The sequence below is a fragment of the Anopheles stephensi genome, chromosome 2 (assembly GCF_013141755.1).
Source record: "Anopheles stephensi strain Indian chromosome 2, UCI_ANSTEP_V1.0, whole genome shotgun sequence".
Taxonomy (NCBI): domain Eukaryota; kingdom Metazoa; phylum Arthropoda; class Insecta; order Diptera; family Culicidae; genus Anopheles; species Anopheles stephensi.
In genome coordinates, this window is record NC_050202.1 from 39249265 (window position 1) to 39262791 (window position 13527).

Consider the following 13527-nt stretch of genomic DNA (forward strand, 5'->3'; position numbering starts at 1 on the left):
TCTTGTGACACATTATTCAAGTTTTAAAATAAGATCAAAATTGTCTTTTCTGCATTACTGTTATCAGACAATCATTAACACTCCATAGTACGTTTACAGTTTGTCGCCTCCCTGACACAGTTCCACTGCACCACGCTCGTACGCCTGCCCACTGCCCTTTTTTTGTGTTGCTGAATAATTCAACACTTTTCTCTGCTTCGACCACGCTACTTGCCGGCATGGCTGGCTCTCTTTCTCTCTCTCTCTCTCTCTCTGCACCGTAAGGTCGTTGGTACCGAAAACCATTAAATTTCGTTACCATACCCACGATTCCGAAGTCAGGCCCAAAGCATGTTGCGACATAAATGGATTCTCGCGCTCTTCTCTCTCGCGCGCGCATCTGGTCCCCTAGTCCATTCTCCGGCGGCTATCGTGATGTGCGATGCCTGTATACTACCAGTTTGCTGTTCGTGGGTGGTTCAGGATGCCCGAGCACTGTCAGCATTTCATCGCCTCGTTCTTCCGGGAATGAGACAGTTCAAATCCGCAGTCTGCAACGTTCTGGCCTGCAAAGGGCATTTGCGTTTGCGTTCGCCCTGTGCGTGTTATTTTTTTGTTGCTAGTCCAGGTATCTAGACGGCAGTGTGGTGGAAAAAACTCGAACCGATTCTTATCCCTATTAGGACTCACTGTTGTAACTCGTTGTGGTTTACCAGAGTTTGGCACTCTTTTCCCAAGCGCAATTGCCTTAGCGTTGCAGGTGATGTAGTGCAGAGATAGTGTCATAAACTTGTCATCAGTTTCCAAGTGCCATTCTAGAAGAAAAAAAGGCCTCCGGAAGGTTGCTAAAGCAAAGTTCAAGAATTAAATTGATCTGTACTTTTCGATGCTGCGAACAAAAAAGGCGAATTCTGTCCGGCGTGAATTCTTTGGTTCGAAAATTCATTTACACTCCTCCACTGTGTGACCAAGTGTCCCAACCACAGTTGGCGGTGGTAGCGTAAAAGGCGAAACAACCGGCTGGACAAGCTATTGTTAGTGAAGGAAAAACCATTCGCGGGTGCCTGGTGAGAAGATGAGCCACACGGTACAACACACCGAAAAACGCTGAGACTTGGAGAAGTTTTCCCCCGTTCTCTCAGTTTTTCCTGCATTCGCTCTCACACACATTCAGTCGATATTATTGAGCCGCGGTAGTAGGCCGAACGTGTGTTTGCTCCTCAAGTCACACCAAACCTGTGCGTATATGTGTGTGTATTATAGGTGGATTTTTTCTTCTTCTTCTTCTTCTTCATGCAATCCCCGCATCGTGCCATTGCAGCATAAAAGAACGTGCGTTAACAATTAGTGATTTTGGTGTGTTTCGTGATTCCCAACATCGGTCACATAGCCGCCGTCAAACGCCGTACTTGAGTGAGGACTAGCTCACCCGTCGTAGCTCGAGAACGCGACACTCAGGATCAAACTCGTTACATGTGTGAACGTGCCCCCTTGGACAGGTAAAGTACAGCGACAAGTTCCTCGTTATCGCCAAGCACAACAATTCAGATGCCAAGTAACCAAGTGTATCAAACATTTCCACCGGGCAATAGGGCTCATTATCCGCTTATCGGCTCGTGGGCACGTTACGCGAACGTATGCTCAAAATTTAAAACAAACCATTACCTTTCATTGCCGGTTTGTTTGTACACTGCCAATTATGTTAATAACCGGCGTGGTGGTTGGCAAATGACATTGGCAATTTTCAACAACCCTTCCGACAGCGCGTGTTGTTACTACTTCAATGCAAAGCTGATAACGCGCCGTACCGTACCGACCGAGCAATGTTAAATTCTGTTATTTTTAGTCGTTGGTGTGCTGGTATGATCACGGATTTTTGTGTCCATTTTATTTCGTGTTTCGCGCTTGGTACACCATGAAACTGGTGCTTTGTCGTTCAGTTTGGCAGGGGAAAGCAATAATGGCAGAAACAGAACCCCACAAGAACAGATAGAGTCGTGTGTTTACGGCATTGTTTTGCACATTCCGGCCAGGAGCAATCGCCACTAAAAATACGCCCGCCGTAAGGACAAAACAGTTGATAAAAAAAACAAACCATTTGTTGAGAGATTATATTTCAAACATTAGCGTTTAGTATCGTTATCTGTACGATTGTCCTATCCTGAGAACAAAAGATTTGATTAATAGTTTGTATTAGGTCGGTTTTTTTTTCTTAAGCAACACATTACTTATTAATTTAGTTATTAGAAGCCATTAAAGATCTATCCATAAAAAGATGAAATCATAATGCATTGACTGTTGCGATCCTAACGCCCCAGAGTATGAAGTGATCCTAGAGAGGTGACCGCTTCCTTACAAATGCCAAATGAGACGTAAAACCGAATGAAGTTGATGAAAAAGTTTAATGAAGAAGAATTTGGCCTGTCTCCAAAACCGTTTACCAATTACCGATTTGTGTCTGATAGTCGGTCTTAGACATGGGAGAGACATTACATAACTTATGTTATTAATAAACTCTGCTCGTTCTCCACACCAGGGAGGACAACTTTGGACCATGTCAACACGTCAACTTTCTTGACAAATCTGTCTAAGCAAGTACTAATGATTTCCGTTAATTAACAGATGCTGTACAATGTGTAATGAACGCATAGCAACTGCAACTCTGCGTCCCAATTGATCGGTTGAACCCAAACAATATACAAAACAGCCACTGTTGAAACGCGATTGAACTTTTTTGGAAATCGTTTACTTAAGGAAATCATAAAATTAGTACAACTAGTTTCAACTTCTGTTAGTGACTGATCCTCCTGATTCCCGCCGGGTAGTCGCGACCTCCCTTTTTCCGATGTTTCTTCTTTTCTCTCCAACTGATAGATCGTTTTCCCTACAAAGTTTCCAACAGTCACAATAAAGGACGAGGAATTTCTGGCCTTCCGTGACTTTAATTAACTGCAACATAAAACACACCTTACTTCTCAACGCAAAAGGGTTGAAAGAGCGCTTTCTTTATTATGTTAACAAGTACTACCTTCACTTCTACTGATTAAATGGTTCCGTTTTGCGCTGTAAACTCGGATTTCCGTCGCATTGATGTCAACTGCCGTTCCAACTTGTGATTATAAAATACCTTGCTCACTTCTTCAGGAAGCAAGTACACCCATAATTGAAAATTCACCGTATGGTTACTCCACGAACGAGCGTAGGTACTGTTGGACAACGTCCAACAACTCATGCCACCATGGTACGTACCACAGCAGGGGGCATGAAATTCTAAGCCCTTTTTAAAGCGATGTAAGCTATTGCATTGCCGTGTTTTAAGCTTCCCCCTCTTTCTCTTTCTGTGCCATGGTGTTGTTCACAACAGGCACTCGCTACTCAGCAGGTAAGGTAGAAAAACACACACTGCAGCACTGCAAGAACCATTACAACCGGCTAATGAATCACTTCCTTAACATGCAAGGCAAATTTCCGGTCTGATTTATCGACGTCCAAAGCGTGGGAAACTTGTTTTCGAATCACCCTGGGCTGGTTTGAAGGATGTTGTAAAGTATCCTTGGTAGGAAGAGGCAGACACTTTCGATTTTACTATCACTTTGTGGAATCAGTCGTTTTGCAGTGCTTGTGGTCGCATATATTGCTTGTTTGACTTTGTATATTGTTGAGGCGTACATAGTTACCCGTTTTAAGACTTATCGTTTTGCACAATGTCTGGTGGCTTGTTCTGTGCATCACCAAACTATACATTGTATATTCTTTTATGAATTTGTTTTTATTGGGCGGTGGTAGAGGCAACAGCGGTGCCAGTCTTCACACAGCAGGGCTGGGGTTCAAATCCCATCCAGACCGCCCGTAGACCGCAGGGCTGACTACTTGGCTACGGGTAAAATCAAGTCACAGAAAGCCAGAAATAGCAGGCCGAGACCTCTCGAGGTTGTAGTGCCAAGGAAAACAAGGCCTACTAACTGTAATAAAATTAAAGACTTTCTTTCAATTCAAGGATTACTCTCAGTTGGTTGCAAATCTGAGTCAAAGGCCGGATCGAACCCATCTAGTCTTTCGTTTTACATTTCATGTTTTTATGTACTGACAATTATTGTAATAAATATTTGAATTTAGAGCAGTTATGAAGAAGCAACGTGCAGTTACGTGCAAGAAAATGTCAAGGAACTGCAGTCAAAAATTTGAGCGTGCTTGAAAAAAGTTAACAAAATAATGAGAGACATCCTGACTATTGGTTAGCTTCTCAATTCTGGAGAAACGTACAAAAGAATCGTCATACATAACTCGTCGTCTATGTTTGAGATAAATACGTCCATTTAGCAATCATTCCGAATGAGTGCTCAACGGCGATCATGAAAAATAGCTTTTTGGCGATGAGTGCGTCGAAAAGTCTTATAACAATTCTAGCCCAGACGAAGGAGAATTTTATCACCTCGAAAAAAAAACTCGAAAAAAATGAGCATTTATTTTTACGCCAGTCATGGTTACGATCTACTGTCAAAGGACCAACCAAGAAGAGGCGAAAAATGATTTTTGTTTTAATTTCAACCCGGTCTTTGCGATTCTTAATATTAGAATTCGAACAAGATCGCGCTTAGGCTGTGATATCGCACACGATATTGCAATAGATAAAGATGGGAAGATAACTCTTTTATCTTCTCTGGGCATATCATGTAAAAAATATTCTATTAAAGGCTTAGCATGATATCACGGTGTAGACGAAAAAAATATTCTCCTAAACTTTTATTTCTACAAAGCACAATGCTACAAGGCACCAGGCGTCTCCATTGATGTCGAACACAATCATAAGAAATGGTACAATTTCTTTCAGTAAAAAGCCGATGCAAAGAGACGGATCCTGTGCTATTTTTGTGAAAAATAAATTATGTAGTCTTTGACCTTCTTGATGTATGACACAAGAAGGCATTTCAAATGCTTATCATTTCGTGATAATCATATAATTAATTTGTATAAACTACAGGGTTGGAATTAGTGTTGAAAAACGAAGGAAAACAGCAGAAATTAATCATTATTCTCACAAGACACACTTAATAGATAGCAGCAAATCAAACGCTTGATTGGTGTTATAGGGTCTAAGGTTGGCAGGGAACGAAGCTAATTTTATATCCATTTATTTGCCAGCTTACAGCATCCTACTACCACAAAAAGTACCAACCCCAACAACTGTGTGCACATCGATCGAGTTTTGATCACTCTTCTGCCGAACATTGAACACATGAACGTTACTAAAGAACAGGCTGTGCCTGCAAGTGTATCAAAAGTACAGCGGACGTGAAACCAGCTTCCGCCGATGATCGAAACCTCTAAACTGTTCACTTCAAACGATTCAAATAAAAAAAGTTGCAAACAATGGAGCGGAAACTGTTGTATGCATTTCGCGGATGGATCGCATTTGTGGCCTTCATGGATTTGGGTACGGCCTTCCGATGTTACATCGAGCGACGGAGCTTTCTGGGCGATCACTCGGAAACACAATTTATTGAAGGCAAGTACCATGTTTTGTTGTTTGCTCTAATTCAGTTATTTAATGTTCAAGCTAATTTTCATAAATGTTTCTCTTCATCCTACACAGGCGATTATACCATTTCTAGGATACTGGGAATCTATTGCATATTGAAAGCAGTCGCATTGGTTCACTGCACATTGTATATACACTACAAAGCGTAAGTTAAACATGTTGTTTGCCTTGATCTCAATTTATGCAATTACATGTGAAGAAACATTAGTGAGAAGTCATATTCTGTTCAAACTTGATGGAGTGTTATTTTTCAAAATGTACATTGTTGTTCTTTTACTCTTTCCCTTTCCAGAGTTGTTAGTATGGGAGGATGCTCATTAGCAATAACGATGATGCTCTACATAACCGAGGCCTTGTATTTCCGCTCAACTACGTTAAACTTTTACGTTATATTCCCGTGTGTCCTAAACTGTAAGTATAGTAGTTTAGGCAAACTTAATCTAATGCTAGGATTTGTAAATTTATTTTACATTTTGTTAATCGTCTAATTTTATTTCGATCGTCTAACTGCTTTTCTTCTTTCTGTCTTTACCCTTCTCAACTTCAGCAATAACACTTGTAGGTTTGTTATATATTCCCCGTAAATTACGGCTCTGGGAGCATCGGACTGCATCAGAAAATGATGACGAAAACTCGCAGCTCCTGAAGCAAATGGGTGGATTTAAGAAGAGACGAGCGCACAAGAACAAAACTCCATGAATTTTGTGGATCGCATAATACTAGATATTACGCTATAGATACATACTTTGGCACATTACCCTATCCCACCTATCCCCACCCTAAACTTCTGCCCCCTGGTGCGGTATTCCTCGTTAAAGTAGTTAAAGTTACTGAGCAAAAAACCAATAACACCGAAATAGCCATCCCAACGTCCCTAGTAACATGATTAATCATATCGTGTCGCGGTATGTACTGCGCCAAACCCTTCTCCTTCGCAAACGTACGAACCGGATATGGTCTCGTAAGTACAGGGATTAATCCTATGTGCTCTTTACTACACATTCATAGCAACATTTGAATTGAGCGCCTGGCCTGGCGTTGTAGCTGCCGAACGACTGATGCTACTAGAATCAAGTACACGATCACTTCCATCTCTCCCCTTTCAGCACTTTTGGTAGGAGTCTGGACGCGACACCAGACAGTCACCAAACATTATCTTGCACGGGTTTTCTTGCAAACTAGAAGAGTTAGTATTCCAGCATCTGAATCGGGACGCTGTCGGTTCTGTTGCACACTGGACTACCAAACTCGTACGCTTTAGAGTGACTGATTCCTACTCCACAAACGATAATCTTTTTACCAATTTTCTAAACAAAAGTAGCTGATAACAAATACACCTTTGAAAGCTATACTGCTATAGCTTAGAAAATAGGCACAAGCAGAATCGGCTGCATCTTTCCCTTATTTTCCACAGCCACATACACTTTCATACGCTACCTTCGCTGCACACAGTTCAATATAAAGCACGTAAAACCTAAGCAAACCACTAGTAGTTAGCGATAGTCAGGAGAATAACGAACACGCAAAACAATTTCTACATATTTTTCTACGACTTCCATCACGTACGCAAAAACAAGCCGAGAAGTAAGGTATTTCATATATTCCTACTAACTAGAGCCTCAACGAAAAACACAAAGAAAAAAATGATTAAAACAAATGTGGGCTTGTTGGTAGTCGCGTTCGAACAAATGATTCAGGGGTATAAAGTTAGATGTAGCGGATGGACTTTAAAACAACCAAATGTGAATGCAACAAAGCTTTAAAACAACATTTATAACACAAATTCTAACTCTTGTCATCCGGGCCCCCGTGGAGGAGTGAGTGAGGAGCCTGCCATCAAATATCGAGCAACCATGCATAATCCTGAACAAAACTTGATATTTTACATTGCCACCAGCATCTAGCGCGTCTTGTTTCAGAAGCTGCGTCTCCTGAGCTCAAGTTCCAATGATTCTGATGGCATTGTGGGCGTAGTAGGTGAGCAATTGAAAATGATAAACTTAAGTTCCATCTACCTTAAAGCCTGGCCTGCGGGATGGACACACCGAAGATCCGGTAACGTAAGGCATCAAAATCTTTACTTGCAAATCGTATCTACCTTCAACAGGAATATTGTGATTAGTTGTAAAAACACGAGTCACAAACACGAGGTATGCAATCATAAAACACCCTTATATTAATCGAACTAAGCAGATGTACATTTTTGCCAGGGGTTGAGCGCGAATGCAATTGGCACTAATGTTGGCCAGCCGCGCACGTTTCGGGCAGGCGCAGCTAGGCGAATATGTTGTAATTGGTTTGAATTTGAAGAAGTAGGTGCAAACAGAGTTTGTGAGGGTTTTCAGTAGCGTGAGACAAGAGTTAAGACATGAGCAAAACTTGTTTGTGATAGTGAGACATAGCAAATATTCAAATGTATAGGGTTCACAACAGGAATACTGCATTACTACACGTTACGAAACGACCAGTTACTCTAAGATTTCAATTCTCCGGATGCAATAATCGCCTACAGTTTGTCGTCTGCTGCAATAGTCTTGGAAATCTTGCATTGTGCACAGTTTTCTGCATCGCCAAAATTGCAAATTTTATTACCGGTATTCACGTACTGTGCATTTTGAGGTGCAATTCTATCTTTAACAAGCCACGGCGGAAAGGATCGCCTAAATTGCACTTGATATGGGGGGTACGAGGACGAGCAGAAACAACTTTGAGCAAATTTTACCGTTAAGTAGCATTTTGCCACATTTATACATTTCAATCAAACACACATTTACAGTCAATACTAGTTGACAATCGGACCAGCAGCAGTCGACACTGCTTGTTTAAATCCTCTCTAGTCAAATACCTAGGTAAGTGTTGCTCGAAGCACTTTTTCGGGCGTACGAATTATAGTTTACTTTATTGAAAACAACGATAACAACTGTTGTAATACCGTAAAGAGTTCATTCATTCTAAGGCCGAACAAACGGATCGCAAACAATAAAAGGCGCTGCAACGCAAACGCATGCAAAGTTTATTATTTGAAGTAAACGCCCTATCCACCACGAACAAGCTCGAGACCGATAAACGATAGTTTCAATAAAGTAAACCCGAACTGACTAAAGTTGTGTATCGTTTTCTCACAATCCGCAAAGCAGATCAAAAAATCAACAATAATTAAGGGAAGTGGTGCACGGTCACATATTGGCGAAATTCTAAAATGTGAAAGAATGCAAATGTAAGGAGGTGATATCAAGTTGAAAGAAACAAATGTAGTTATCTATTGTAACGCACCCTGATAACCGTTCGTGATTACGTATATTTTAGTATATCTTATTGCAGCAACATAAATACAGCTTTTGGGAAACCGTCTCGTAAGCAAACTAATAACGTAAAAAGATGTAGTATTGTAAAGTGTAAAGTGGATGGAATGTAACGCCACTTATGTGACTACTGGTCGTCAATAATAGTCCGGAACCGGAGCACAAGCGACTCGCACGAAATCACTGTACCGGACATGACCGCTGCTCGACACATTTGCTTCACGAAAAATGTTATCCACCTAGGGACGATCACGGGAAACAGCGGGGGATCACAAAGAGGTGTTAAATTGTAACGCATATTAAAGATAAGATAAGCCCCAGAGAGGGGGGAGAACACTTACCTCACGATACGAGAGCCCTTCGCCCCAGTTCTGCAGAAGATGACGCAGCTGTCGGGCCGGAATCGTTCCACGGCCCGCTTTGTCTCCGGCCTTAAATGCTTGCACGACCTCATCGGGAAGGTTTTCCACGCGCGAATGCTGATGCATGACCTCGAGAAAATCGGCAAAGCTCATTCGTCCATTTTTCTTCTTCAGATACTGGGTCAGCTCTTGTATGGTGGGGGACAGCCCCAGCGAGCGCATTATGACCGTTAGCTCATCCAGCGTCGTTATGTGGCCCGAACGGGCGAACAAGTAGAAACACTCACGAAACTCTGCAAGTAAAGGGGACACCAGTTAGTAGATCGAACAGTCTTTTCTACGCCCGTGTGCGGCCCGCCAGCAGCAACAATGAATAGACTTTCCCATAAGGGAGAGTGAAGAAAACTGTCCACGTACCATCGATATCTTGTTCCTTGAAGTAACGGGCCTGAAATGAACAAAACAAAAACCTCCATTGATCATTACTGCACATACCTTTTAGTTACCTTTAAAGCGGATACAGCACGAACCATTGCAATGGAAGAACGGTGTAAAGCTCGGAAATGTGAAAATATCGCTCGGAATGTTTGCAAATCACTTGTTGCTTCACTTCGTTTCAGCTTTGCCCACTACCAACAGCTGAAGCACGGTTCACACACGACGACGATTCGCGAAATGCTTGTCAAATCGCTGTGTCCGATCGACGTTCCAGCGAACACCGTGCACTTACCATCAACGCATCATCGAACGTGTGTGCTGCAGGCATCCTATTATGAACTAAAACAACAAATTTTACAATATTTTATATAGGTTTCCTTTCGGCATACTACTTCCGTACGGCAATCTATGCATTTTTGGTCCCATAAATAAAGTGTTGATGCTGATGATTGGAACGCATCGGTGCATTGTGCTGTCAAACGATTGCGTTGTGTGAACCAGCCTTGTTTGCTGGTTGTGTACTTTCGACGCGTTCCCCTTCGGTAAAATGGTTACGGAAAAATAGTTCCACAGCGATTCAAAACAAATCATTGCATTCAATCGCTGTGTGGAGGTGTGCAGTGCGGGGCGACAAAATGTTGTCCAGGAAAAGTAAGGATAAGTCTATTAAGGAAGGAGTGGTAGGAAAATACGTGAAAAAAGACACACCACCGGAAATTCCAAGTAAGTATGGGCGGCATAGTCCTAAGCCGAAGTCAATTAGGGTTTATCTAATAATTATGAACACATTAGAAAGCACTGACCGTAAGCCTGCCCACCGCAGATAGATACGCAGAATATTGAATGTAAACTGTTGTTTGTACGATTGCAGCTGTGAACGTGTGGACCGCGGAGCAGAATAAAAGCAAGCTCGCTAAAACAAGAAGGAGCTCGCAGCAGATTGTTTCCAATGCCGGTCAACCGCCGGGGCTTCCGCTGACTGCTAACAGCAGCAACATACAGAATCTGCAAAAGTTTGGTAATTCTAAGGTGTTGACGAAAGTGGGAGGCCTTGGCCATGAGGGAAAGTATACGCCTAGCAATAATATTCCAAACCTGGCTCACAAGTTTGGCAACATCAACCCAAACAACGACCCATCCAGTGGGATTAGCCTGATGAACGGTAATGCGAAGCCGCTTCCCATGATGCTGGTCAAAAACACAACCACCAGCATGGGCCTTACACTGCCGATGAACGATGTGCGAAACAACAATAGCCACGGCAACTACGTGGACATCGACACGATCGATCAGATCTTGATGCAACAAAGCGAAGCGAACCTTTATCGACTGCAGCAACAGCAGCAACAGCAGCAACAGCAACTGTTCCAACAGCAAGAACACGAGCAAAAGCAGCTGCAGCAACAGCTTCAACACCAAGCCCAGCAACAACAGCAGCAGCAGATGGAGCTTCAGGAGCAGCAACGTCAAGAGCAGCTGGAGATGCTCGATCACCAGGAGCAGCAGGAGCAACGGCTACACCTAGAACAGCAGCAGCAACAGCAGCAAGAACAACAGGAACGATATGCTTCCAACTTTGAGCGCAAACTATCGTACAACCAACATCACGCGAACAACCATAGGAATGGGTTTGAAAGCTACGGAAATCTGATGCGTAACGGTAGTCCCATAGCCTCGTCCACCTCGTCCGGAAGTAGCTTAACAAACGATCAGACCTTATTTATTAGACATTATTCGACCCGACAAACACCTCAGCTGGCACCTGCGCCGCAGCAGTCGAGCAACCAGCAGCCCCAGAACCAAGCTGACACACTACAGCAGGATCATCTGTACCCGATCTATGAAAATCAGTCCCAGCTGATCGGGCGTCCCGAATCGCCCATCTACAGCAACACGAATTCCGGTACGATATACCAGAATTACAACAGCAACAACTCGTCGCACCAATCGCTCTACTCGAACGTTTGCGTCAGTGGACAGCCGGTGGCCGGCGATACGGGTGGCAGCAACAGTCCGGTGCATGTACATTCGCAAGCATTACAGCAGGCTACCCAACCACTCTATTCGAACATGATCATTGGTGCAAACAAGCCCAACAGCGTGACGTACGGGGAGGTGATTTTGCGTACTGCTCGGCTTGGGGCGGCGGGTGCAGCCGGCGGTGCAGTGCCGGGACAGCGCAGTATTACACAGGGTTCCGCTGGTCAGCAACCCGAGGGCGACAGTGGTGAAGAGGAACTGATGCTGCCACCTGGCTGGTCGGTGGATTATACACTAAGAGGGAGAAAGTATTACATTGATCATAACACGAAAACCACGCACTGGGCTCATCCACTCGACCGGAAGGCCCTGCCGACGGGTTGGCAGAGAATAGAAGCGGCACGGTATGGAATTTTCAAGTAAGTTTATGTTATTTGCAGCACAATTTCGCGAAGCTTTTCTTGGCTTGCCATTTCTATTTTCATTTTGAGCTTATTTGATTCGCACTCACGGTTTAGCAAAGCTTTGTGAGAACGGATTCTAATTCGAATATGTGCACTTAAAAAATGCTCCCTCTTCTCTAAAGCTATTTCGGAAGCCAAGGCGAACAAACTCTGCCATACCTGGCCTCGTGCTACCTGACGCATGCACCGGCTGTAGAAATTCCTCGACCGATCGTGTCACACTTTCCGCGTCATAGCGCCCTGGTGCCGGCGAACCCATACAACACGGAAAAGGTCCCCGAATGGCTGTTTCTTTACGCAAAGTGTGAGTGTACTTTCTCCGATGGTTTTCCACAGTAACGGCAAGAGTTATCACACGACCCTTTCTTTCGCTATTTTAGCTTCCTCGGAGAAGGATCACATCATCAAATGGGACATGTTTCAGTTACAGCAACTTGAAGATTTCCTTGGCATCATGAAGAAGTTGTATCGCCAGGAGTGTAACATTATTGTTGCTAAATACGAAGTGATTAGGTATGAAAGAAGCATAACAGCCTATTCGAGCGAGTTATTCACTACTCATCGTTTCACGCTTCATTCACAGGATACAGATACACTCGCGAATGCAGGAACTTCGGCGGATGTAATCGAACTGGAGGGAACCTCTGTATCTGTGTTTGGAAAGAAAAATGTGATATCAAACAGTTCCTTCATCGAAGAATTGCGTTTGCCACGAGGCATCTCTAGAGCAATGCAGATGCATTATCATCATCACATAAAACTGCCCCATACGAAAATATGCTTGCCGCATATTCATCAGTGCCAGTGCCTTCAGTTGTCGGAATTGTTCCACTGAAATTGAAAACTGTACTGTGCTAGATGGTGTGTACCACACTGTCACACGTAGATATCGTATTTGAGAACAAAACAACACAAAATCACCCTCCATACATTATAATTATTATTTTTACACAAATAAAGTAATTATTTCACGACATAATTTTTCATCACTTTTCTACATTAGCAGCAGAAGCAGCAGCATCCACGCCTGGTCGTATCACCTCCAGGTCCTTCAGCTCGTACTCGTCCGTCTTGGTAATCCCGCTCAACTTAACGACTTTCGCGTTCGGCAGGTTAAGCTGCTTGGCGAAGCGGATGGCCTGCGGGAGCTGTGCTTCTTCCTCGCTTTTGTAACCGTAGAACTTGGCCCAATCATTGCGCCCGGTATAGATCATGTAACAGACGCCTCCGAACGCATGCCAAGCTACTATCGCGTAGAACAGGCTCAACCGTCCTTTCCACATGTGGGCCCGATCCATCGGGATTGGGTTTGTTCTGCGGCGGATCCATCTCCGCAGCCAGCGGGGTTGTTGGAACAGAGTCATCTCGTTGCGCGATTTCTATCGAGGTGAACAATAATTTGAGCACCAATTCATAACAAAAGACTGTCAGTGCGTGTGTGTGTGTGTGTGTGTGTGTGTTTT

At 43.5% G+C, this 13527-nt stretch overlaps 4 protein-coding genes across 5 annotated transcripts; 2 read left to right on the forward strand and 2 right to left on the reverse strand.

Moving 5' to 3' along the window:
• The first annotated feature begins 431 nt into the window (after positions 1–431).
• Positions 432–8523, forward strand: LOC118507816. 2 transcript variants are annotated; one of them, XM_036046892.1, is made up of 6 exons: positions 432–607; positions 1301–1478; positions 5122–5485; positions 5573–5663; positions 5811–5929; positions 6066–8523. In XM_036046892.1, the coding sequence occupies exons 3-6, from the start codon at positions 5350–5352 to the stop codon at positions 6215–6217; spliced, it is 498 nt and encodes a 165-aa protein (XP_035902785.1). In that variant the 5' UTR covers positions 432–607; positions 1301–1478; positions 5122–5349; the 3' UTR covers positions 6218–8523. The 2 variants fall into 2 exon arrangements, with proteins under 2 accessions (XP_035902785.1, XP_035902786.1); XM_036046893.1 differs by lacking the exon at positions 432–607 and adding an exon at positions 1096–1217 and having other exon boundaries at positions 6066–7148.
• Positions 8524–8796: 273 nt separating this feature from the next.
• Positions 8797–9858, reverse strand: LOC118507817 (calmodulin). Its single transcript, XM_036046894.1, has 4 exons — positions 9713–9858; positions 9600–9630; positions 9162–9475; positions 8797–9059 (listed from the first exon to the last, which is right to left on the reverse strand). The coding sequence occupies exons 1-4, from the start codon at positions 9713–9715 to the stop codon at positions 8958–8960; spliced, it is 450 nt and encodes a 149-aa protein (XP_035902787.1). The 5' UTR covers positions 9716–9858; the 3' UTR covers positions 8797–8957.
• Positions 9859–9909: 51 nt separating this feature from the next.
• On the forward strand, positions 9910–13036 carry LOC118507803 (scaffold protein salvador). The gene is made up of 5 exons (XM_036046861.1): positions 9910–10343; positions 10492–12019; positions 12187–12368; positions 12445–12577; positions 12648–13036. Exons 1-5 carry the CDS (start codon positions 10256–10258, stop codon positions 12688–12690), a joined length of 1974 nt encoding a protein of 657 aa, XP_035902754.1. The 5' UTR covers positions 9910–10255; the 3' UTR covers positions 12691–13036.
• On the reverse strand, positions 12982–13521 carry LOC118507818. Its single transcript, XM_036046896.1, has one exon. The coding sequence runs from the start codon at positions 13426–13428 to the stop codon at positions 13051–13053; it is 378 nt and encodes a 125-aa protein (XP_035902789.1). The 5' UTR covers positions 13429–13521; the 3' UTR covers positions 12982–13050.
• Between the last annotated feature and the right edge of the window lie 6 nt (positions 13522–13527).

What these genes read in the sequence shown, in the direction of transcription:
- LOC118507816 (XM_036046892.1), top strand. Translation starts at nt 5,350, where the DNA reads ATGGAGCGGAAACTGTTGTATGCATTTCGCGGATGGATCGCATTTGTG. An exon ending in TTGTATATACACTACAAAGC is followed by an intron (nt 5,664 to 5,810) that starts GTAAGTTAAACA and finishes TTCCCTTTCCAG; the next exon opens with AGTTGTTAGTATGGGAGGAT. An exon ending in ATTCCCGTGTGTCCTAAACT is followed by an intron (nt 5,930 to 6,065) that starts GTAAGTATAGTA and finishes TCTCAACTTCAG; the next exon opens with CAATAACACTTGTAGGTTTG.
- LOC118507817 (XM_036046894.1), bottom strand. An exon ending in CAAGGAACAAGATATCGATG is followed by an intron (nt 9,476 to 9,599) that starts GTACGTGGACAG and finishes CTTTACTTGCAG; the next exon opens with AGTTTCGTGAGTGTTTCTAC. An exon ending in AAGGGCTCTCGTATCGTGAG is followed by an intron (nt 9,060 to 9,161) that starts GTAAGTGTTCTC and finishes GATCGTCCCTAG; the next exon opens with GTGGATAACATTTTTCGTGA.
- LOC118507803 (XM_036046861.1), top strand. Translation starts at nt 10,256, where the DNA reads ATGTTGTCCAGGAAAAGTAAGGATAAGTCTATTAAGGAAGGAGTGGTA. An exon ending in CACACCACCGGAAATTCCAA is followed by an intron (nt 10,344 to 10,491) that starts GTAAGTATGGGC and finishes GTACGATTGCAG; the next exon opens with CTGTGAACGTGTGGACCGCG. An exon ending in GCTGTTTCTTTACGCAAAGT is followed by an intron (nt 12,369 to 12,444) that starts GTGAGTGTACTT and finishes TCGCTATTTTAG; the next exon opens with CTTCCTCGGAGAAGGATCAC.
- LOC118507818 (XM_036046896.1), bottom strand. Translation starts at nt 13,428, where the DNA reads ATGACTCTGTTCCAACAACCCCGCTGGCTGCGGAGATGGATCCGCCGC.